General features: G+C 34.7%; 4 protein-coding genes across 9 annotated transcripts; 3 read left to right on the top strand and 1 right to left on the bottom strand.

Annotated features, from left to right (window-relative positions):
- The first annotated feature begins 358 nt into the window (after positions 1–358).
- LOC119633371 (ATPase family protein 2 homolog) lies at positions 359–2,999 on the top strand. Its single transcript, XM_038026905.1, has 3 exons — positions 359–789; positions 851–1,396; positions 1,458–2,999. The coding sequence occupies exons 1-3, from the start codon at positions 378–380 to the stop codon at positions 2,981–2,983; spliced, it is 2,484 nt and encodes an 827-aa protein (XP_037882833.1). The 5' UTR covers positions 359–377; the 3' UTR covers positions 2,984–2,999.
- On the bottom strand, positions 2,972–9,979 carry LOC119633372 (zinc finger protein 271-like). Of its 2 annotated transcripts, none has more exons than XM_038026906.1 (6): positions 9,638–9,979; positions 9,425–9,588; positions 8,872–9,343; positions 4,193–4,656; positions 3,222–3,320; positions 2,972–3,166 (listed from the first exon to the last, which is right to left on the bottom strand). In XM_038026906.1, the coding sequence occupies exons 1-6, from the start codon at positions 9,770–9,772 to the stop codon at positions 2,980–2,982; spliced, it is 1,521 nt and encodes a 506-aa protein (XP_037882834.1). In that variant the 5' UTR covers positions 9,773–9,979; the 3' UTR covers positions 2,972–2,979. The 2 variants fall into 2 exon arrangements, with proteins under 2 accessions (XP_037882834.1, XP_037882835.1); XM_038026907.1 differs by having other exon boundaries at positions 9,425–9,576; positions 9,638–9,978.
- Positions 7,200–8,856, top strand: LOC119633373 (thiamine transporter 1). The gene is made up of 2 exons (XM_038026909.1): positions 7,200–8,004; positions 8,037–8,856. The coding sequence occupies exons 1-2, from the start codon at positions 7,373–7,375 to the stop codon at positions 8,725–8,727; spliced, it is 1,323 nt and encodes a 440-aa protein (XP_037882837.1). The 5' UTR covers positions 7,200–7,372; the 3' UTR covers positions 8,728–8,856.
- A 1,104-nt stretch (positions 9,980–11,083) lies between the features above and the next one.
- On the top strand, positions 11,084–21,494 carry LOC119633343 (intersectin-1). 5 transcript variants are annotated; one of them, XM_038026855.1, is made up of 12 exons: positions 11,084–12,412; positions 15,012–15,779; positions 15,845–16,269; positions 16,335–16,608; positions 16,679–16,826; positions 16,895–17,155; positions 17,236–17,843; positions 18,294–18,579; positions 18,784–19,107; positions 19,246–19,522; positions 19,588–19,761; positions 21,348–21,494. In XM_038026855.1, exons 1-12 carry the CDS (start codon positions 12,249–12,251, stop codon positions 21,356–21,358), a joined length of 3,720 nt encoding a protein of 1,239 aa, XP_037882783.1. In that variant the 5' UTR covers positions 11,084–12,248; the 3' UTR covers positions 21,359–21,494. The 5 variants fall into 5 exon arrangements, with proteins under 5 accessions (XP_037882783.1, XP_037882781.1, XP_037882782.1 ...); XM_038026853.1 differs by lacking the exon at positions 21,348–21,494 and having other exon boundaries at positions 11,084–11,201; positions 11,386–12,412; positions 19,588–20,082; XM_038026854.1 differs by lacking the exon at positions 21,348–21,494 and having other exon boundaries at positions 19,249–19,522; positions 19,588–20,082.
- Positions 21,495–21,705: the final 211 nt, after the last annotated feature.

Below are 21,705 nucleotides of genomic sequence, written 5' to 3'. Positions count from 1 at the left end.
CAATTTATTTTTTTTCACAGTTATATTGCAATACCAATTCGTCACTTTTTAAATTCATGCTAGCTAAACGAGAACAAAACGGCTGAAACAAAAGTTATTGTGAATGGCTTTTCACATAAATAACAAACAGTCATAACGCGGAAATAGGAAGCACACGTTTTAAGGCACATTTTTAAAAATTATCTAAATATACAGAAAATCTAAAAGAACCAATTATTGGTTAATTCATCCTTCTCTTTGTAGCAATGTAATATTGAAATAGGTAATAGAAGAAGATCAAGTGAATTGGTTATACTATTGTGAATGTTAACTATAAATAGCGATCAGCTGAAGGTATAACACGCTTCTTTGCAAATGACACATATCGACATTTAATAATGTCACCAAAGTCTTCTAATAAAAAAAAAAAAGCTGTTAGCTGGTATCATTGCGAATTATGTGACGTTAATATAACGTTCAAAGAAAGAGAATGTCATGAGCAGAAATGCCCCATAGACGAGGATGCATTGAAAACTTCCGCGGGCGAGCCTTTAGAGTACATACGAAATGGCGTGTTGTACACAGCGAGTGTGGAGAAAAAGAAATTCGAAATACCTGAATTAAAGGACATGCCCGATCGTTATATCAATCAGTTGATATTTGTATCTGAGGGCGCTATACGTTTATTGGGTTGGCATATAGGGCAATATATTGTTATTGAAACTAATGAAATAAATGAACCTCCTTTAATACGTAGCATATGGCCAATACCAGAAAGCTTCTTAAATACCCTTCTTGTATGTGAAGAAGGTAAGTTGCATACAAAACACATTTTTTTACAAGGACTTGAACATTCTTGCTTTATTTTTAGACTTCACTTTGTATTGGACTAAATTTGCAGGAGAGATTTTACGTGTTCGCGCTTTGCCGGAGGGACAGCCTAGAATAGCTAAATCCGTTTTGTTGCAATTGCAAACACGGGCGCCTGAATTGAGGCTTAATGATAGTGATGAGCCTCTAACCTTGGTAGAGTTGAAAGATTTGAAACGTTTATTAAAATTGGAATTAAAAAATTTCTGTTTCACGTGCGGCAGTCGTGTTCATTTTGATTTCTTCAATAAAGATTTATGGTTTAAAGTTAACCAATGGAATGATGTCGTCGATGATGCGACTTTAGAATCAACTTTTAATAAACTTTCATTGGAAAACAAGAGCCGGAAAACGGTCTTTAAAGTCACAAACATAACCATTTTGGAAATAGACGCACAAGAGCAAACATCAGAAATAGAAAATGACGAGATAGGCAAAATCCCTACATATATGATAACGAGAGAAGACATCGGCGGCTTAACGACAAAGCTAGAAATAGTAGAGGAAACAATGGATTTGGCTTTGGCTCTATGTAAAATTCCAAAAGGTATTTTATTTTATTTATACTAAATATGATGTGGAAATGAAGTTTACCTTTGGTTTTATAGGTGTTAAAATTCCGCGTGGACTTTTACTTTATGGTTCTTCCGGATGTGGCAAAACTATGATATGTGAGGCCATGTGTTCCCGATTACGTGAAAGACTAACTGATACTTCTTCGAAACCTTTAGTACTCAAACTGCGTGGCAGTGAACTTTTCAGCAAATATCTCGGAGAAACGGAGAAAAACTTGTATTCGTATTTCCAGAAAGTCTATTCCCATTACCCCTCGCCCTCCTTAATGATTGTAGAAGATATTCACAATCTATGCCCCAAACACGAAACCACAGAAGTAGTTAAGCGAGTGGCCGTAGCTTTCCTCAATATGCTCGATGCGATGAATAGTAAGCGAGAAGCGCAAAAATGTTTTATTCTAGCTACAACTTCACACATAGAATTATTGAATTCCAATTTAAGACGATGTGGACGTTTGGATCGCGAGCTGGAAATTGCTGCTCCCTCTCCTAGTGGTCGCGCAGAGATCTTGAAATGTCTTTTGAGAAAGTTAGAGAATCACAAAGTGACGTTGGCGGATATTGAAGAGATTGCACAAATTACTCACGGTTTTGTGGGAGCCGATCTAAGTAGTTTACTTTATAATGCTACATTACGTGTTCTCAAAAGTGAACACGCAACTGATCCCAGTTTAACTGCGGAAGATCTGAAAGCTGCATTACATACAGTGAAGCCATCCGCGATGCGTGAAGTGCTTATTGAATGTCCGAACGTCAGGTGGGCGGACATTGGAGGACAAGATGAGTTGAAAATGAAACTAAAACAAGCCATAGAATGGCCATTGAAATATGCTGACCAATTTAAGAAAATGAGTATAAAACCCCCGCGAGGCATTTTAATGTACGGTCCACCAGGCTGCTCGAAAACTATGATAGCTAAAGCATTGGCTACAGAAAGTCAATTAAACTTTCTCTCTATCAAGGGACCCGAACTTTTCTCCATGTGGGTAGGAGAATCCGAACGAGCCGTAAGAGAGGTATTTCGCAAAGCTCGCCAGGTGGCTCCAGCGATTGTATTTTTTGACGAAATTGATGCTATAGGTAGCGAAAGAAATGATGGGGCTTCCGGTGGCTCTGGTAGTTCAGTTAAGGAGCGAGTTCTGACTCAGTTATTAACCGAACTGGATGGAGTTGAAACTCTAGAGAATGTAACGATTGTTGCTGCGACCAATCGGCCAGATCTAATAGATAAGGCTTTGCTGCGACCCGGTCGTATAGATCGCATCATTTATGTGGGTTTGCCAGATGAGAAAGCACGCAAGGAAATCTTTCACATCAAACTTCAAAAAATGCCCTTAGCCGATGATGTTGAAATCTCGACGCTAATCAAAAGAACTGAGGGCTATTCAGGTGCGGAAATTCAAGCAATATGCCATGAAGCAGCCCTCAAGGCGCTAGAAGAAAACCTTGACGCGCACCATGTGTGCCGGCCACAATTCGAATACGCATTACAGACAGTGCAGCCGCGTACAAGTCCTGAGCTGTTGCGTTTATACGAAGAATACATGAAGAAGTCTTAATAAATGTTGTGAGGCAGCGAATTCATTTCGTCTTGAGTTTGATGTTGGGGCAGTTGCAGCCTTTGCGTATAATCCGAAATCGGATTCGTTTCTTTTGAGAAGTCGTACATAAAAATATTAGTTAAATGCCTATAATTTACTTCTTCTTCCTCTTGAGTTCGCTGTGAAGATTCAGACGGTTTGCTAAAAGTATTATTTGGATTTTAGATTTGCTAAACCTATAGTTGATTGTTCTTACCTCTTCGTATGCTTCTTTAAATGTCTGGTTAAAGCTGAAGACTGATTAAATTTCCAAGGACATAAAGCACATTGATAAGGTTTTTCGCCAGTATGAGTTCTGCAAAGTAAAGTGTACAAGCATATCCATATGTAAAAAACATGGAAATGTGTGCTTAAATACTTTCTCTTAATGCCTTAATTAAGACTACATAACCAGAGCCAACTTAAACTTAGAAAATCATCTAAATTGATCCATTGGCCCTGATACATTTACCATCCTCTTCGATTACGACACCAAGCCATGTTTCTTAAATTTCATTGGTTGCATTCAAGTGAAACTTTAAAATGACCTAAATTAACCCAATCGCTCAATGTCGCTACACGGACCTTATGAGATAAAATCAATAGTATAGTTAGTTAGTTTATGCAGTTGATTCGTATTCCCTCGTTTACATAATGATTCCCTATCCCTTGCGGTTAAGCTGTAACATCGTATAAGTATTTGCGGCCACTACGAAAAGGCCATTAAAGCCTCTTCGAAAGACGATTTTGTGTTTTTATACCCTACCACCCTACCACTATACTTATGATGGAATGGTATATTAAGTTTGTGTGTGTTCTATGCAACATCCAGGAAGGCTTGAAACGGACCCAATTTTGTGATATGAACTTAATCTCAAAAAGAAAGTTGAATAAATATATGAAAATGGCCAAAAAGGCAGTTCGGTTACATTCACTGTAACTTGGAGTTGCGCTAACTTAATATAACAGCGATTGACATAAGCAAAAGTGTGAGTATAAACTTAATCAGGTAATTAAAGAGTTCTTAATAAACCAAATAATTTATTCAATTGTTTAGAGCGGCAATTATCAATGGTTTTACCATAAAATGAAATTCCGTTGTTTATTTATGATTTTAATCGTTTCGTTTTGTTAGAACCTATATTTCGATACTTACGGAACGGAAATTTTTCCAAATAATTTATTTACCTTATGTGTGATATCAAGTTGGAACGTTTACCGAACACCTTATCGCATTCATTGCATTTATGTCGGCGGATGCCGCGATGTACGGTCACCATATGAGCATTCAGATAGCTGCCCTTGTTGAAACCTCTTTGGCATATACTGCAAATAATATCCTTAATAGTTTTATGTATCGGTTCATGACGCCGAAGTTCTCGTTGTGATTTAAATGTACGCTGGCATTGTTTACACTTGAAATTACGCTGCTCGCAATGCGTGTGTCGATGAGCTTTTAAATTGCTTGATGTAGTAAAGAAAGCGGCACATATTTCGCATTGATAACGACGATATGAACTTATATTACTTGCATTACTTTCATTATGTGCAATTATAGTATCATCACAATAGTGTGAAAGTTTTGCTGTCTGTCCATGAACACGTTGATGTAGATGCAGTTTAGTTGATTGCGAGAACTCGCGAGCGCAATGCTAAAAAACGAAAGAGATTGCATTCATTCAATTTGCCAAAGCTTAAGCTATTTTTTTGCTTTACTTTTTTTAGGAAATAAATATTTTTTTATCAAATGAACGTAAAAACTTCTCTATATGATATCAAAAATACAAATTTTTGGACTTTGACCTGTTGCTTTCAAATTATTACCGGTTTAAAGTTATATAATAAGCAAATTTGAGAATAAGAGACTAAAGTTACACTTGTCTAAATATGTAAATAATTAAGAACATTTTTGTTTAAATATGTAAACAGTTAAAAACATTACAGTCAGACAACGTCGACTATTACATACCCTACACCACTTCACCTATTTCGCTCGTTTTGGTAATAACATACTAAAAAATACATACACATATTTTTATGCAAACCCGCTAAGCGTTCAATAGCGTTTGGTCCGTCCTTGGACCAAAATATGTCTGCGTAATAAATTTCATCAAAATAGCTCAAAAATTGCGACTTGCAGCTTACACATAACAATACATGTACAGTCAGACGGACAGACGAATTCATTTTCTGAATTGATTGGTCTAAGAAAAGGTGAGTTTGTCTAAAACCGTTCTAGATTTTACATACATCCGCGCTAACTTAATATTACCTGCATCGCCGGTTGTGTAAGATGTAAAATGCTAGACAAATAGGACCCTTCCAAAGTAGACGCATTGGGTTGCTTATGTTTAGGCTTGTGTGCAAATTAATAAAACTTTGAAAAATCCGAAAAGATATACGAGAATATGAGCAAACTGTTCCAGAATATTTATCATATCTCAACATCATTCACGGGTATATAAGAAGAGAAATATTCATTTACTTATTGTCCATTAAAGGCTATGACTAGTTAACATACTTGAGAAAGTGATTGAACAATCGCCCAATGAATCATTTGCAAGCAAACAAAAAGTATTCTTCCCGGATATATTCATTTTATATTCAATGCAACAAACTTTCCAAAGACTTGTTAACACATTCTCCGTGAAAGGCGAGAACAAAGATATATTGACCAATTTTAGATAACTTCCATTAAAATTTCTATAGTGTATGATTAATTTGGACTGTGCTAGTTTTAGCTGAATAAAACCAAAGTTATTTGAATAATTTCTGATCTGATATACAAGGAATTTTTACTTAGTATTTACTACAAATTTCAAACTCTTGGCCTATCCTCTAAAGTAAGAGGGAGCATCTTTTATGCCTGCCACAGAAGCATGCAAGCTAGATTTGTCCTATCGTTTGTCAATATCAAAAAATAAGCACCAGAGATCCAGCGAAATGGATAAATTTTGTTAATCGGCCTAAGATTCTAAGTCGTTCTTTCGTCTCCCCCTTGTCGAAATGTGTACGACCGCAAAACTTGAGATAAAAAGTTGAAAGTTGACGTATTTACTGTTGGTTGAAGGCTAAAAGTAGAATTTGAAATTGGTCCCAAGTTCTAACTATGGACTAATAGACCATAATATGCGGAAAACTATAAATTGCATTGCCTTGAATTTTATTTCAGATCATGTATTTCATTACAAATGCATGCAGAACTTTATCAATTTCCTTTTACTCTTCCAAATGTTTCGCTTGGTATATCCATTTAACTAAATGACGAAATATGCTCTGTTGCAATTCGTATTATTATTGTAATTATATAATGATATGTGGCGTTAAAATGGTTCTAGGTTAAGGGTAATATGATTCAAGGGAATTCCCCATTTAGTTTATATAGTCAGCAAGATCGTATGGCCATATTCATATATCTTGTCCCTCGTTTTCTCTGGTCAATTCGTACCGCGCCGTAAGCAAACTTATTTTTTTATTCATTCATTTCGACTAAGATCTAATGTAATAATAGAAATTTGTACGTAATATTAATCAAGCATTGATGCATTTCCCATAATTAAGGGCTTCTACTTACTTCACTTAATTGATATTCACGTCATGTAGAAAGAGATTATTTGATTTCTGTTCAGCCCAATCAAAAGCAAGACAAGGTGAAGTCAACTAAAATTTGTCTAACAGTTGATAAGGTATCAGTTAGTTAGTAATTGCGTATATTATTTAAAAAAAAAAAAAAAAAAAAAAAAAAAAAATTGAATAAATAAATAAATAAATCATTGCATATTTCAGTGCATAAAAGTCAATTAAAAATAAATCAAGAAAATATTGGACACCTAGTTAAATACGATATATTCATCAATATTATACTGATGGTCACGTCAAAAAATTGGTTATTATTATTTGTTATTATCGAACAGAATTTTGTATGTATTTACAAGGGTGCTACAAGTTCGACTATATGTTTCCCAATTAGTTTTAATAGAAAAAAAGGTCTTCAATAAAATTGTTTCTTTATACTCTCAGTACAGCTAGAACAATTCGGAAAGAAAACAGCGCAAGAAAATTATACATATATATAAAAAAATCGCTGCTGTGTAGAAATGTAGAGAAGAGTAAAATTCGTAAGAGAGAAAATTAAGAGTAAATGAAATGAGTTTATAAAAGTTTCGTTGCTTGGAGTTTTTGTCAATTGTTAGTATTTTCTTCGAATTACGTTTGCTTTAACAGTTGTTTAATGGTAGCGCTAATTAAACGATGTTGTTTCCGTGAAGCGTGTATTATAATAATTTGATAAATTTCAAGAAAACGTTTATAATTAAAATTTAAATACTAATTAAAAAGCAAGTTTGCATATATATAAATAACACAATTATGCAAACGTGGGCTTCTATTTCAATGCTGTTATGCATTTTTGGCTTTTTTCGCGAACTAAGGCCTTCAGAGCCTTTTGTTACCGAGTTTTTGACCAGTGACTTTCGAAACATAACTAGTGAACAATTAAATCGCTTGGTATACCCTTTTGGCACTTATGCTGTATTCGCTCAATTAGTTTTAGTGTTCCTGCTTACTGACATGTTGCGTTATAAACCAATTATTATTTTATCAGCATGTGCGGGTATTGCCCTCTTCGCCATATTACTTTGGACGCGCAAAATTTGGGAATTACTTATAGGACAAATATTCTATGGCACATTTATGGCTAGCGAAGTTGCTTATTATACATACATTTACGCTAAAGTAGAAAAAGAGCACTATCAAATCGTTACCGGTCATACACGTGCCGCTATATTATCCGGGCGATTCTTGGCAGGAGTATTAGCGCAAATATTAATATCCACCGAGAGCATGAACTACCGCCAGCTACATTACATATCATTCGGACTGCAAGTTGTATCTTTCTTTGTCTCTGTAACTCTACCTCCGGTAAAGCAAAGTGTATATTTTTATAGAATAGAGGACAAAAAGGATCACGGCAGAGAGCTAACTATAAGTACTGACATATTATTTAGGTACGCTTTACTCTTCTATCGCATACACACATACATCTTTTTATTTTAGCCCCTTCTGAACCAATTAAAGGAACATTTGCCTGGCGAAAAGCTTTCAAGTTGCTTATGAAGCATGCTATTAGCGGCTACACAAATGCCACTGTAATAAAATGGAGTATTTGGTGGTTATTAGCTACCGCTGGTCAATTGCAAGTCATCAGTTACGCTCAAATCCTTTGGAAAGAAATTAAAGGAAGCGAAAGTGTATATAATGGAGGTGTTGAAGCAGCTGCAACGTTGCTGGGCGCTGGCGGTGCGCTGGCTGCCGGTTCAATGAAATTTTCCTGCTACAAATATGCGTATAACTTAATAATAATTGTTGGTTCCTTAGTAATGGGCAGTTTACTCATTATTTCAAGCATCGTTGAAGACGTGTGGCTCGCCTATGCCACGTATGTGCTATTTTGCGTTATCTTTTACTTTGTTATCACTAGTGCTGGTGCAACAATAGCCACACAATTGTGTGACGACAGTTTTGGCTTGATTTTCGGCATTAATACCTTTTTAGCTTTAGCTGCGCAAAGTCTATTAACGCTTCTAGTGGCTACGGACACCCTGGGGTTTTTTTTAAACCTTCGATCTCAATATTTAATTTATGGTTATTATTATATAAGTATATTCATTCTGTATTGTCTATGGGATTTTGTGGAAAACTTTATGCGACGAAGGGTAAATTGATTAAATTAAGAACAATTCACTGTTTGTCAGAGTAGAAATTAATTGTAAGTCAGTGCGTCTTTATAAATTTACTTAATAATTGTCTTTTTTTCTTTATTATTTGAAATAAATACGAAACTTGGCAAGCGCAATAATATTCCGTACCTGGCATTTGTAAGGTTTTTCTCCACTATGTACGCGTTTGTGTATTTCTAAATAGCCCCTGTAGTGAAAGATTTTTCCACATTCCAGACATTGATCAGGTTTCTTTGCTGATTTACTTTTTTTCGCTTTTCCTGTTGAATTGATAATACCATGATTTTCTTTAATCTCGACATCCCGACATATAGCGTTATTTTGGAGTGTTTCAATGTGTGGTATTTTTCGGCAGCTCAGCATATTATTATTATGGGTATTTTTGGATACAAAAACATCGCTTAGGGTATTATCATCCGCTTCGGAACGTGTTAAACTGCTAACATCAATTTCAACATCATTCAGCAAATCCACATCATCATTACCTCCAACCTCTATTAATTCATTAGAGGCAATTTCGTTGCGAGGGAACATATCACGTAGATCGTAAATGGGCTCTACATTCAAGTCAATTTTGTTGTCATTGCAATCATTCAAATTACTGTTGAGATTAAATTGAATTTATTTGTTATTAATATTCGTAATTACATTAAAATCAAATATTTAGTCAATTTAATCTCACCTGCAAACAGTGCTTCCGATTGAATTTAAACCTAAATACTCTCGTAAACGTTGTTCAGACGCTTCAGCTAATTGCTGCAAATTATACGCATCCAAAAGGCGATATAAACATGATTGACATAGAAGAGTTGGTAAATTTTCGTCGATTGGTAGCTGATAATTACCCTTAGCATATAATTATTTTATTAGTAAAATATTTAAATATCAGCGATACCTTAAACATTTGCAATTTCTCTATCATTTCTACAGGCGTTATCAAAAATGTCGGGCTATAGATTGACACCAATATGTCATTCTTCAAGCAAATTCGACAAATCTTATGTAATTCATATAAAGGCAAACTCTCCATAACTTGTTTTTTATGACTTATGTTTTGTTTAATTAATCATTTGTTTAGTTAACAGAAGTAAGGCGATGAAACTTTTTCTACTTTTCAAGTGTAAACATTTGCTTTTTTCGGATGGATAACGGAGTTGCCAAGTCGCGAAATATTAATGAGTAATAAGAAAATAATTCACAATAATCTCACTGCGCATTGGACATACACTTTATTATAGATATTAAATTTAATATCAAGAAATGTACACATATTAGCCATAAAATTTTGTAAATATAATCAAATTTGTTTCTTAGCTATTTATTATGGTATATGATTCGCCTTGAATTGAAATATCTACGTATTATTTTTACGTTCTGTCCAAAGCAATGCGTTGCTGCTGTTATTTATTCATTGACTTATGATTAACGGCGCCTACATTTTTCATTTGATTTTCACTCTTTAAAGTTTCTCAAGCTCCATATCATATATTGTTTTTTTAAAAATGTTTTTTGGAATAAATGCATATTTTGACATAAAAATTATGACAACAAAATAAAATATTTAAAACTTACAAATCAATCAGATATTCTTATGTAAGGAATTTTGACCTGCTTTTGGTGTGATGTAGAAGCCAGGAAGCCATAATTTTGTTTGACCAATCTTACAAAACCCTTTTCCTTACCTGATAGAGCAGGAGTATCAGTATCACAGGCATTTTCGAAATAAACATTAGCGGGCGGAAAAAATATTCTATTCCCCCTCTTTCTCTTCATTCTGAAAAGATAGTAAGAAACAAAATAATTATTAACATTTCGATGAGATAAAAATGACTGCTATAACCGAGAAATTCATGCCGAGAAGCAACTCTGAATCCTTATAACTTCTACAGTATGGCAATATTGGTCTAATCTATTATACCCTTCCTTTAAATAGAGGCATATGAAGCTCCGAGTCATTTGTGATTAATATATACAGCAGAAAAATTGCAATCACTTAAATCAGCTGCCGTAATAAATACTGATTTCTCAAGTTATAAGAAAACAAAAAAAAAAAAAAACATACCGAATACAAAGTTTCTACATATAACACACTTGCTATTAAGATAGTGATTATTCAAAAGTCGACCTTAGCTGACTTACTATTGTATATTTGCCTCATTAATGTTCTCTGATATTGATTGAAAAAGTGACGTTTTACGAACAGTAGTAGAAAAATTTTCAATTCATAAGATAACTTCGGAAGGAATTTGCAAATTAAATGTTCAATTATATTAAGAAAAATTCAATTTAATTATAGAAAAGTAAAAAGTGTTGCTTTAGTGTTTTGTAAAAAAAAAAAAAAAAAAAAAAATCAAATAATGTTGGCAAAAAGTTCATTAAAATTTTCATAAATTAGTTAGGAAATTATCATTGGAAACATTTGTAAAATTTCTCTCTCTGAATAATTTAGTGATGAAGCGGTAAAAAATTTATCTTTCCTTTTGCTGATAAAAGCAAAATTTGGAAAGCCGAAAAATTTCTTTTAATATCTTCATCATAGCACATAAATTTTGCTGATTTCACATATACACACACAACTATACACATGTGAACATATTTCTGTGCGTAAATTTTTCTATACATTTGCTTATTTCGTATATACAGAGCAAGAGACGAAAAGGATTAGAACAACGCTCGTACATATATACTGGCATACAAATAACTCTCAATTAAACGAACGAACTACTTAAAAACGGAGCAGTTTAAGTGCAACAATAAAACTAAACAAGCAGGTGGTGGGAGTAAACAGGAACGTAAAGGAAAAAGAATATAGAATAAAAAATCAAAAAAACAAAAAAAAAATCAAGATTGGAAGAATATCACCTACACAAAAAACAAAAAAAAAAAAAGAAGAAAAAACAACTAGAACAGCAGTATCTACATATGCATGCTACGTTCATTAAACTATTGATGTTACAACAAATACTGAAACGTCAAATAGTAGAACAACAGAAATTTTAAAACCCGGCCAAGAAAAGTACTACATAGATGCTTAAGTATGTGCGGGGAAGTATTGGCACTCAAAAGATAAGCACTAGAGCAAAAAAAAAGTGTCTGATATCCCGAGTGCAGAGTTCTGCTTAAAACCAATTTAATAGTTTTCTGTAATCATAACAAAAAACCAGCTAAACAATTGCTCTTCTGACGACTGTCCCTGCAGCAGGAATTGTTGAAGAAGAATTTTTGAACAGAAAAAAAACTAAAGAGTTATCACGTCTTTTTTTTTTGCTGTTGTTGCGTATTACAACAACAACAATAATAACAATAACATCTTCATAACGCAAAGTGTGTCACAAGTCACTCCAATAGTAAAAACTTAAGTGCATTGTGTGCCATATTTTGTTTTATGCTTCGAGTAGTGTGAAAAGCAAACACAAAGGAAGCGTTATCGCAGATAAATCGGAAGAAAAAAACACCCATTTTTTATTTACGAGCAATTAGGAGAACGAAGAAATAACAGCCACATTATGAATACGTTACCCGATCCCTGGGTTATAACCCAGCGTGAAAAGTTAAAATATCAGGACCAATTTAAGGCTTTACAACCTCAAAACGGTTATGTGACCGGAGGTCAAGCAAAAGGTTTCTTTCTGCAATCACAATTGCCGCCTTTGATACTTGGTCAAATATGGTGAGTCAATCATGAACGTAGTAAATAATAGTTTTTTAATTAATTTTATTTAGAGCAGTCTAATTTGTTGATCATGATTATAGTGTTTCGTTACGACGTTTGGTTGAGAATTACCGAATGTAAGACGACGAAAAATAGAATGTGAAAGAGATGTGTTTGCCACGGTTGGCGGAAATGAACTTGAATGATTACACTCCTAAATTATGCAAAACAAGTAAGAACATGAAAGTCGGGCAAAGCCGACTACACCCTACACCACTTCGCCTAATACAGTTATTCACTCAATATGATAATAATACATCAAACGTTACACATGATTTTCTTCCAAAGACATACCTTTGCATATTGGAAGAATGGTAAGATTGATTTCTTTGCCAATCTAGTGTTATGAACTAATTTTCACCATAAAATATAAACAGGTATATCATTACACTATGCAAAGATTCGATTTTACCAAAATTTTCATATCAATTTGGAATGTCCAAATACTATGACAATACTACTACAAAGAGAGTTTTAACGATATATTTTGAAGATAGCAATTTTATTCAAAATAGCAGCTTTTCAATAGAAAAACTGCTCGGGTTCGTAACATCTTCAACAGCGCTCGTCCTTGGGCCGAAGCGCATTGGTGTTCCAAAATTCATCAAAATATGTCGAAAATTGCGATCTGTACACATTTGTGAACACAAACTTACGTGGATAGAATGATTTTCTGAATCAATCGGTATAATAAAAATGTGTGTCCTATCCGCGTGTTACGCATATCCGCATAAACTTACCACTTCTATAAAACGTTCGAATGGTCGAAAAGTGATGTTCGCAATATTTCATTTTATAAGCGCTAAATGCACATTTATGATCTCTAACATACCTAACTAAGGTCGCAGTTTTTGATATGATATATTTTCTATACATTTCAATTTTGGAGTGATTTCCACCCTACAAAAAAAGTTTATTTTCGTTTCGTGTTTATGTACATTAAAAATAGAGATTCACTACTGCGTCAATATTTTTATACCTATCATTTTGTAAAAATGTTTGCAACATCCGAAAGGAAACTTCAGTGAGCCTACAAAGAGTGTATATTAGTGATCAGCATCAAATTCTGACTCGATTGAAGCACATCCGTCTGATCGTCTGCGTAACATTCTCCTGCAGCAATATTGGGAGTTCTTGCCCCCACAGCATGTGACTGAAAATCAGCCAAATCATTTAGATGGCACGCCTACTGTGCTTCGAAAAGTCAGAAAAGCTCTGCTTTTCAATAGGCGTAAAAAGTTTGTTTGTTATCTCTGTTAATTGTGTTGTCTGTTTAAGGATAACGTTTGGTCACGGCTGAACATAATTTTCTTACTTGTTTGCGAGTGCTTTTATTAGTGATGCGTTTAACAAAGAAAGCTAATGAAAAGGCAAAAAGCCCATTCCATCGGGAAATGATTAATAGTCTTTAGCTAATCTTAAGCTTTATCTTCCTTTTATGCATAAATTTCCTAAATATCATTCGCACACATTGCTTCATTGCTTCGTATATGCATTGGCATCAATCCAACGTTCATTGTGACAGTTTACAACAACAACGATTGTACCACTTATCTGCCATTGGTAGAATAATAGCATTTTTTTTATTTCGTTGTTTAAAAGCAAGTTCAGAAAGAAATCTAATCCTTCATGTTGAGATTTGTGTTTCTGCAAATTCCTTCCCTTAAGCTGCTTACCCATAATGAGAGAGCTTTCAGAGCATTCTCTATTTAACCCTTTCTCCGCTAAGCCAGACAGTGTGGCACACTTAATAGTCTGCTTTTTTTTTATTTGGAGTTAAAAAATCCATTGCAGTCTTAATAATAGACACATATCGTAGACTTATTGCTGGCAATTTTTTCTTTGCTTCCCATTAGACGTTGATTGCACGCAACGTAATATATTAAGTGAATTTTATTTAGTTTGTAACGGAAAGAGTTGTGATCCGTTTACGTTCGACCAGCAAGTGGCAAATGACATCTCACTGACGCATCTATAACAGGAAGCGTTTATTTATTCTTCCCATTATTGGAAATATTGTCGTTTCTTTACAACCTCTGCTCGAACTCAAGAGCCTACTCAAGTCACAGGAATAAATTAATTGCTCTCTTCGGCATTTTGCATTATCTTGACCGAAGGAACTGCGTGTTCTGTGACAGTTGTTATTCTCAAGGAATATCCTTAATCATCAATATGTTGCATACCTGTTTTCCTTTAATATTTAAAAGTATTATATGACGTCAGCAATGTAGTTGATTATGGACGATCGTCGAATTCGAAAGAGAGTTTTGGTTTTCATCTTGTTTAATGGGAAAGGTATCTTAAAGCAATCATTGGCGCACGAGCACGTTGTTCTCTCTCTCTCTAATCAATTTTTGTAGGCTATCTTGGCAAGCGTTGGGAGTTTTCATAACAACAGCAAAAACGAGATTTTGTCTTTAAATGTTAGGAACACAAAATATTGTATTAGTCGATATTACTGCCAGATGGGCAAATCGTTGCACGTTCCATTAGAAACGTAAACGAATTGTTTCGCTTTTGTTTAAATCTAAGCAATTCTTGAATGTTTGCTTTTCAGGGCATTGGCTGATACCGATTCGGATGGTAAAATGAATATAAATGAGTTTAGCATTGCTTGCAAATTGATTGGTTTAAAATTGCGTGGCATGGAAGTGCCTAAGGCTTTGCCACCCACGTTATTAGCTTCGTTGTCTTCAGTTGGCACTACACCTACTATGACACCCACCGGTCCTGGTAGCTTAAGCCCTTTGGACCCAGCGAAATGTATACAGAGTGCCGTATCACCATTAGTTCGGCCAACAGAGATAATTGCGACCACAGCAACAGCAGCAACTGCGGCAACAGTAGCGCCTATTGTTATGGCTGGGGGAGTTAAGCCAACAATTGTGCCCGGCATTATACCAGCGGCTATGACTAATATAGTATCACAACCAAATATGCCAACACCGGCTGTAGCGGCCGCAGCTATAACAGTGCAACAAATGCCGGGTGCAGTTCCGGTGATACCACCAGCCATACAGCCAGGTATAATACCTGCTGTTGGATCAGCGGTTCCTAATATGTCTATGGTATCCGGTGCGGCACAACCTGGCGTTGTTGCCGTGGTGCCATCACCACCTGTCATGACGGGAGTAATACCCGGGGCTGCGGTTTCCCCATCAGGTCTACCTGTAGCAGCAGCGGTTATACCACCTTCGTCTATTGCCAAGGTTTTGTCGCCACCACCAACAGAAGTTAAAACTTCGACAACGCCTACACCACCCCAGAGTAATCCTCCCAGTCGCAATATGTCGATATCGGAACGCGCTCCTTCCCTAGAATCACCGTAAGTTTAAAAAACTTGTTTTAATGACGAAAGTCGTTCATAATTTAAAAAATTTCGCCCAACAGACAAGGGGAGTGGGCTGTTAAAGCTCCAGCCAAACGAAAATACAGTCAGGTCTTCAATGTTGCTGATCGCAATCGTACCGGATATTTGACTGGCGTGCAAGCACGTGGTATATTGGTACAAAGTAAATTGCCGCAAGCCACTTTGGCTCAGATTTGGACTTTATCCGATTTAGATTGTGATGGACGTTTGAGTTGTGAGGAGTTCATTTTGGCCATGTTCCTATGTGACAAAGCCATGAATGGTGAAAAAATACCACCTGCCTTACCAGTCGATTGGATACCACCCAGTTTTCGTAAAAGCAAATCACGTCAAAGTTCAATATCGGGACCTGGCTCTCGTCCGGGCTCGCAACCGGTTTCACGTCACGCTTCTGTTTCATCACAAGGAACTGTGGACGCTGATCCGGCTGCAGGTCTGCCACAAAGTAAATAGAAATGTTCCGAAATAAAATTAGGAAATTATATAAGATTTCTTAACGTATTCCACTAGCCACTTTTGAAGATAAACGTAAAGAGAACTTTGATAAAGGACAAGCCGAATTGGATCGAAGACGTAAGCTGTTGCAAGAACAGCAGCGCAAAGAGAAGGAAGAACGCGAACGTAAAGAACGTGAGGAGGCAGAGAAACGTGAAAAAGCCCGTTTGGAGGCCGAACGTAAACAGCAAGAGGAACTTGAACGACAATTGCAAAAGCAACGTGAACTTGAACTCGAAAAAGAAGAACAAAGAAAACGTGAATTGGAAGCAAGAGAAGCAGCACGAAAGTATGCTAATAGAGCTATTATAAAATGTTATAGTCAACTGATCGTTTGTTTGTTTCATTTTTCTTAACAGAGAACTCGAAAAACAACGGTTGATGGAATGGGAGCAACAGCGCATAGCCGAATTGAATTCACAGAAACAACGCGAACAAGAGAGAGTATTAAAGCAAAAGGCACAGAATACTCAACTGAATGTGGAATTGAGTACATTAAATGAAAAGGTTCCTTCAACTTTCTCAAACTTAACATTATATTGATTTTTAAAAAGTATTATTGAACTAATTCGCAGATTAAGGATTTATCTCAAAAGATTTGCGAAACAAGGGCTGGAGTTACCAATGTTAAATCGGTTATAGATGGCATGCGCTCGCAACGTGACAGTTCAATGACAGAAATGTCACAATTGAAAACTCGTATTAAGGAACAAAATGCTAAGCTTCTGCAATTGACCCAAGAACGGGCAAAATGGGATGCTAAGGTTAAAGCGGCCGGTAATACGTTTGACGCGGGACAACAAGAGCAATTCAACGCCGCTTTTGCCAATAAACAGGTAAACGAGGAGAGGGATTAGAAAACTCTCTTTTAACTTTAATGATATTAATTTTAAAAAATCTCTACTTTCCTTATAAGCTTATTATCAAACAATTGAAAGATAAAGTGGAAAACATAAGAAAAGAAATCGAAAGCAAAAAGGAAGACATTAATTCACACGATTTAACGGTTACGGAAGTTAAAGGCGAATTGGGAGCTCTGATAAATAAATGTGAGGAATTGTATAGCGATTATGATGCACAACGTACTCATGTTTTAGAAATGAAATATAATAAAAAGAATGAGAACGTGTCTGCTACATCAGCTTGGGATACAGGGTCTGCTTGGGGTACCACCACAACTACGAGTATTGATCAATATGGTTTGAGTAATGATAACACAAATGAATTAACTGCTGAAACCATTGTGAACGCTGTAGATACCAGTGAACCTGCACCCGAAGGCTTCGTTAAATATCGAGCTGTTTACGAATTTTCGGCACGAAATGCAGATGAGATTTCTTTTATGCCGGGAGATATCATTCTGGTTCCATTAGAGCAAAATGCTGAACCTGGTTGGTTGGCTGGCGAAATCAGTGGGCATACCGGCTGGTTTCCGGAAACTTATGTCGAAAAATTAGAAGAGGTTGACACTGCTCAGACTTATGCAGCACAAGACACCTACAATGATAACAGCCAAAATTATGAGTAAGTCCGTAAATAAACAGAAAATTATTTATGCCCCATTTTTGCTGGTTTCTCTGTCTGTTGTTAAGCAACTAGTTTTACATGAGCCAAGACTGTGTGATGCCTACGTTTTTTAAGTAATGACTCACTTTGGCAAAAATTCACTTAAATTGCGCGAAGAAGATTTTAATACGAAGTAAACGATCTTTAATTAACATAACGCCATCATTAAAAAGCAGTTACAGTGGCAGAACATTTATTATCCTTAGCACTTTTGTCAATGTTCGTATAAGCAATCGTAACAAGTCTATAGTAAAATATAAATTTTTATTAAGTTAAATTATTCGAATTAGATAAAATAGCGAATTTATATTCGCATATTTTCGTAGAGAGTATATTTACATATAATGTTAACGTTATATTTAATTAATATAATTTTATACAAACAAAAAAAAAAAAAACATCTTTTAGAAGCACAACCGTGGAGGCTACGGAAGTTAGTGGCGACAATGCTTACAATGGCGAGGTAGAATATTATATAGCCGCCTATCCTTATGAATCGGGAGAAGTAGGCGATTTGACTTTTAGTGCCGGTGAAATGATTATGGTAATTAAAAAAGAAGGTGATTGGTGGACTGGTACTATCGGGAATCGTACCGGCATGTTCCCATCGAATTATGTGCAAAAAGCTGACATCGGCTCCTCAGCACCCACCGCAGATACTACAGATCTTAATCAAGCCTACGATCATCAAAAGGTATGCTTCTCTAACTAAGTAATACTACAAGCAATATATTATGTGTGTTTCTATTATTCACTAAGGTGCATTAATTATAATCTAATAAATCATTGATCGTTTGTTTGTTTGTCTGTTTTACGCTGCGCATTATTCCCTTATCTTGCATTTGTCTTTTTCTCTCCTTTTTCATTTTATGATATGTTTCAATATATATATATATAGGATAATACAATGAACGGTAATGCTCAAGATGAATTTGCTGCTAACACTGCTTTGCAAGATCAACAGCCACCACAACAAACAGAACCACTAACAAATGATATTAACATTCCTGCCTCTGTATCCTCACAACAATACAATCTTCAAATGCATACAGAAAAGGTAGCTGCTGCGGCGGCAGCTGCCGAAGAAACACGTACAAACGAAGAACTAGACACAGAAGTTTCACAAATTAATACACAATCGAATCAGAAGATCAATCAGCAAACGAATGAATCGTCAGAATCATATAGCCGGCCCATGTCACGCACTTCTTCCATGACTCCTGTAATTATTCTTTTTTTTTTTTTCTATTTACACTCATTAAATATATCTATGCGGTATTCGATCCATATATACGTTTCCCATTTTAATGTTTTATTTTAACTAATTTTTTTATGCTTTTTTTTCCTATTTCTAATAAAGCAGGGTATGCGAGCAAAACGCTTTGAAATCGCTCAAGTTATTGCTCCTTATGATGCCACGAGCTCCGAACAATTGTCTTTAGTGCGAGGACAATTGATAATGATACGCAAAAAAACTGACTCGGGTTGGTGGGAAGGTGAACTTCAAGCTAAAGGACGCCGGCGTCAAATAGGCTGGTTCCCTGCAACTTATGTAAAAGTATTACAAGGCGGTCGCAATAGTGGTCGCAATACTCCAGTATCTGGAAGTCGTGTGGAAATGGCTGAACAGATATTAGGTAAACATCGTTGTAATTTCTTCGTCTTTCAATAATATTCAATCATGTTTCCATTCCAATTTCAGATAAAGTAGTTGCTCTGTATCCTTACAAGGCGCAAAATGATGACGAGTTATCATTCGATAAAGATGACATAATCAGTGTATTGGGCCGTGATGAACCGGAATGGTGGCGTGGTGAATTGAATGGTCTTACCGGTCTCTTTCCCAGTAATTATGTGGGTCCCTTTGTTACTTCTGGTAAGAAATCGAAAGGCAAAAAGTAGTCTTTATCCAAAACACTTTCTCCTGCCTTAAAAAACTCTTAGAAATTCTTTCCGCGAGAGCTTTCGCACGTTTAGAAAAATTTTATTTTTTATTATAAAGAAATTATATTTTTTGTAACATTTACTATTTATATGGCGTTGTTTGAATCATTCCTTTGGCAAATCTTTTTTTTTTTGCCTCTAGTTTAGTCAATTTTATTTTTACAAATATTTTTTCATCATATTTTGCGTTATTATATCTAAAATTAAACTGTATTTTAATCTAAGCAAATCAAATATTTCCCTGTTAATTATTATTGGTTATTTTTTTTTTTATTATTATCAAAATTTTTAGTTATATATATATTCATATGTTATATTTAATACATTTTTTTTTTTTTTGTTTACAAGATATAAAAAGTAATTATGTTAACAAAATGTGGCTTAGTAATCAATTGAAAACAAAAATTATGATAATAATCAACAAAGATTTTAAGTGAAATGTCGAAATTATTGTACATTAGTGTAGTAAAAATATGTTAACATTCTTTACAAATATTTTGTTTAGAATTTTTTCCTTTTTTTTTTTTCTGTTTTGTAAATGAAATTAATCATAATTGAAAAATCGATGAGAAATTATTTTTATTTTGAAACATATGCAAGCAAACTCTAAAAATTTATTATCTTGCTATCATATGCCTGGCATAGGAAATAAGCTTGGTGGCTTTTATGTCAATTGCATTCTGAAGGGATGCACATGTACATTTCTAAGTCGGACCTTGTTTTAATGTTATTAAAACTTTTTTTTTCAACGTTTTATGCTGGTTTTAATTTCACCATTCAGTGCATTAAGGCACAATTTCGGAATTATTCTCTGCATGAGTTCCTTATTCAAGTTTTTCACCTAAATGGCAAGCAGCGATTTTTCTTTTTTTGATAATACATTGTTAACCAAGATTTCGAACAATAATTGAACAATGAATTTGAAAAAACTCTTCTACGATCGTGCTTTGCTCGTTAATTTCTACTGAAGTATGGGTGAATCCTAATCCTAATCCTATTGCAAGTGGTAGGATACTGATGAAAATATTTCGAAACCATCGTCGTGTTCGAGGTTGCCGCCTTAACATTTCAGTTATTTTGAGAGGTGGAGAACGTAATCCTAGTCCTATTTTGAAATATTCTGAAATTTTCGTCATTTTCGAGGTTGTTTTAACATTTCAGTCATAGTGTGTGGATGAGAGTAATTTCCCCAATTTCAACTGTTGTGGCTTTAAGAATGCCGCCAACGAACGGTGGGTCGGACAAGGGAATGTGTTTTTAATTCGTCGACATGGATCACCTATCCATTTCAATTTTGATTAAGAGCATGCCTCTGCTACAAAATTTCGCTACTTTATGACTTTTAGCTATCGAGAGACAGACAGGCAACCGTAACTGGGTAAAAGCGAGTAATCATTTGGAGATGGGTATAAAATATGTCTCGATTTTAAATAAACGCTATTTAAGCTTACGCTCTATAATATGTTAATTTCAAGATGTTGTAAAACAGTAAGTAAGTTTTTTTAAAAATTTTTTCAGGAAACGTATAACAAGTTATACCAGCAGCAGCATATTAAATGACACACAAAATTCACATGGGAGTTACAAACACAACAATTAAACAGAATTAAAAAAAAAAGAAAAAACAAAAAATTAAGAGCAGTATAAATAACATTAAAATTTATAAATTAAACATAATTTATACTAATAACTAAAATTATAAAATATTATTTGAAAAAATTTTAACCGTTTTTAAAAAAAAAAAAAAAAAAAAAAAAAAAAAAAAACAAACAAAAAACAACCAAAAATATATCAAAAGATTTTCATAAGTATTAAGGACAATATATAGCTTTTTTGGAAATGCTTATTATATAAATATATAATTAAAAATATTAAA

Source organism: Glossina fuscipes, unplaced genomic scaffold, assembly GCF_014805625.2.
Source record: "Glossina fuscipes isolate IAEA_lab_2018 unplaced genomic scaffold, Yale_Gfus_2 2, whole genome shotgun sequence".
Classification (NCBI taxonomy): domain Eukaryota; kingdom Metazoa; phylum Arthropoda; class Insecta; order Diptera; family Glossinidae; genus Glossina; species Glossina fuscipes.
The sequence above is the reverse complement of the archived record's forward strand: the minus strand, read 5'-3'. Positions and strand labels throughout refer to the sequence as shown.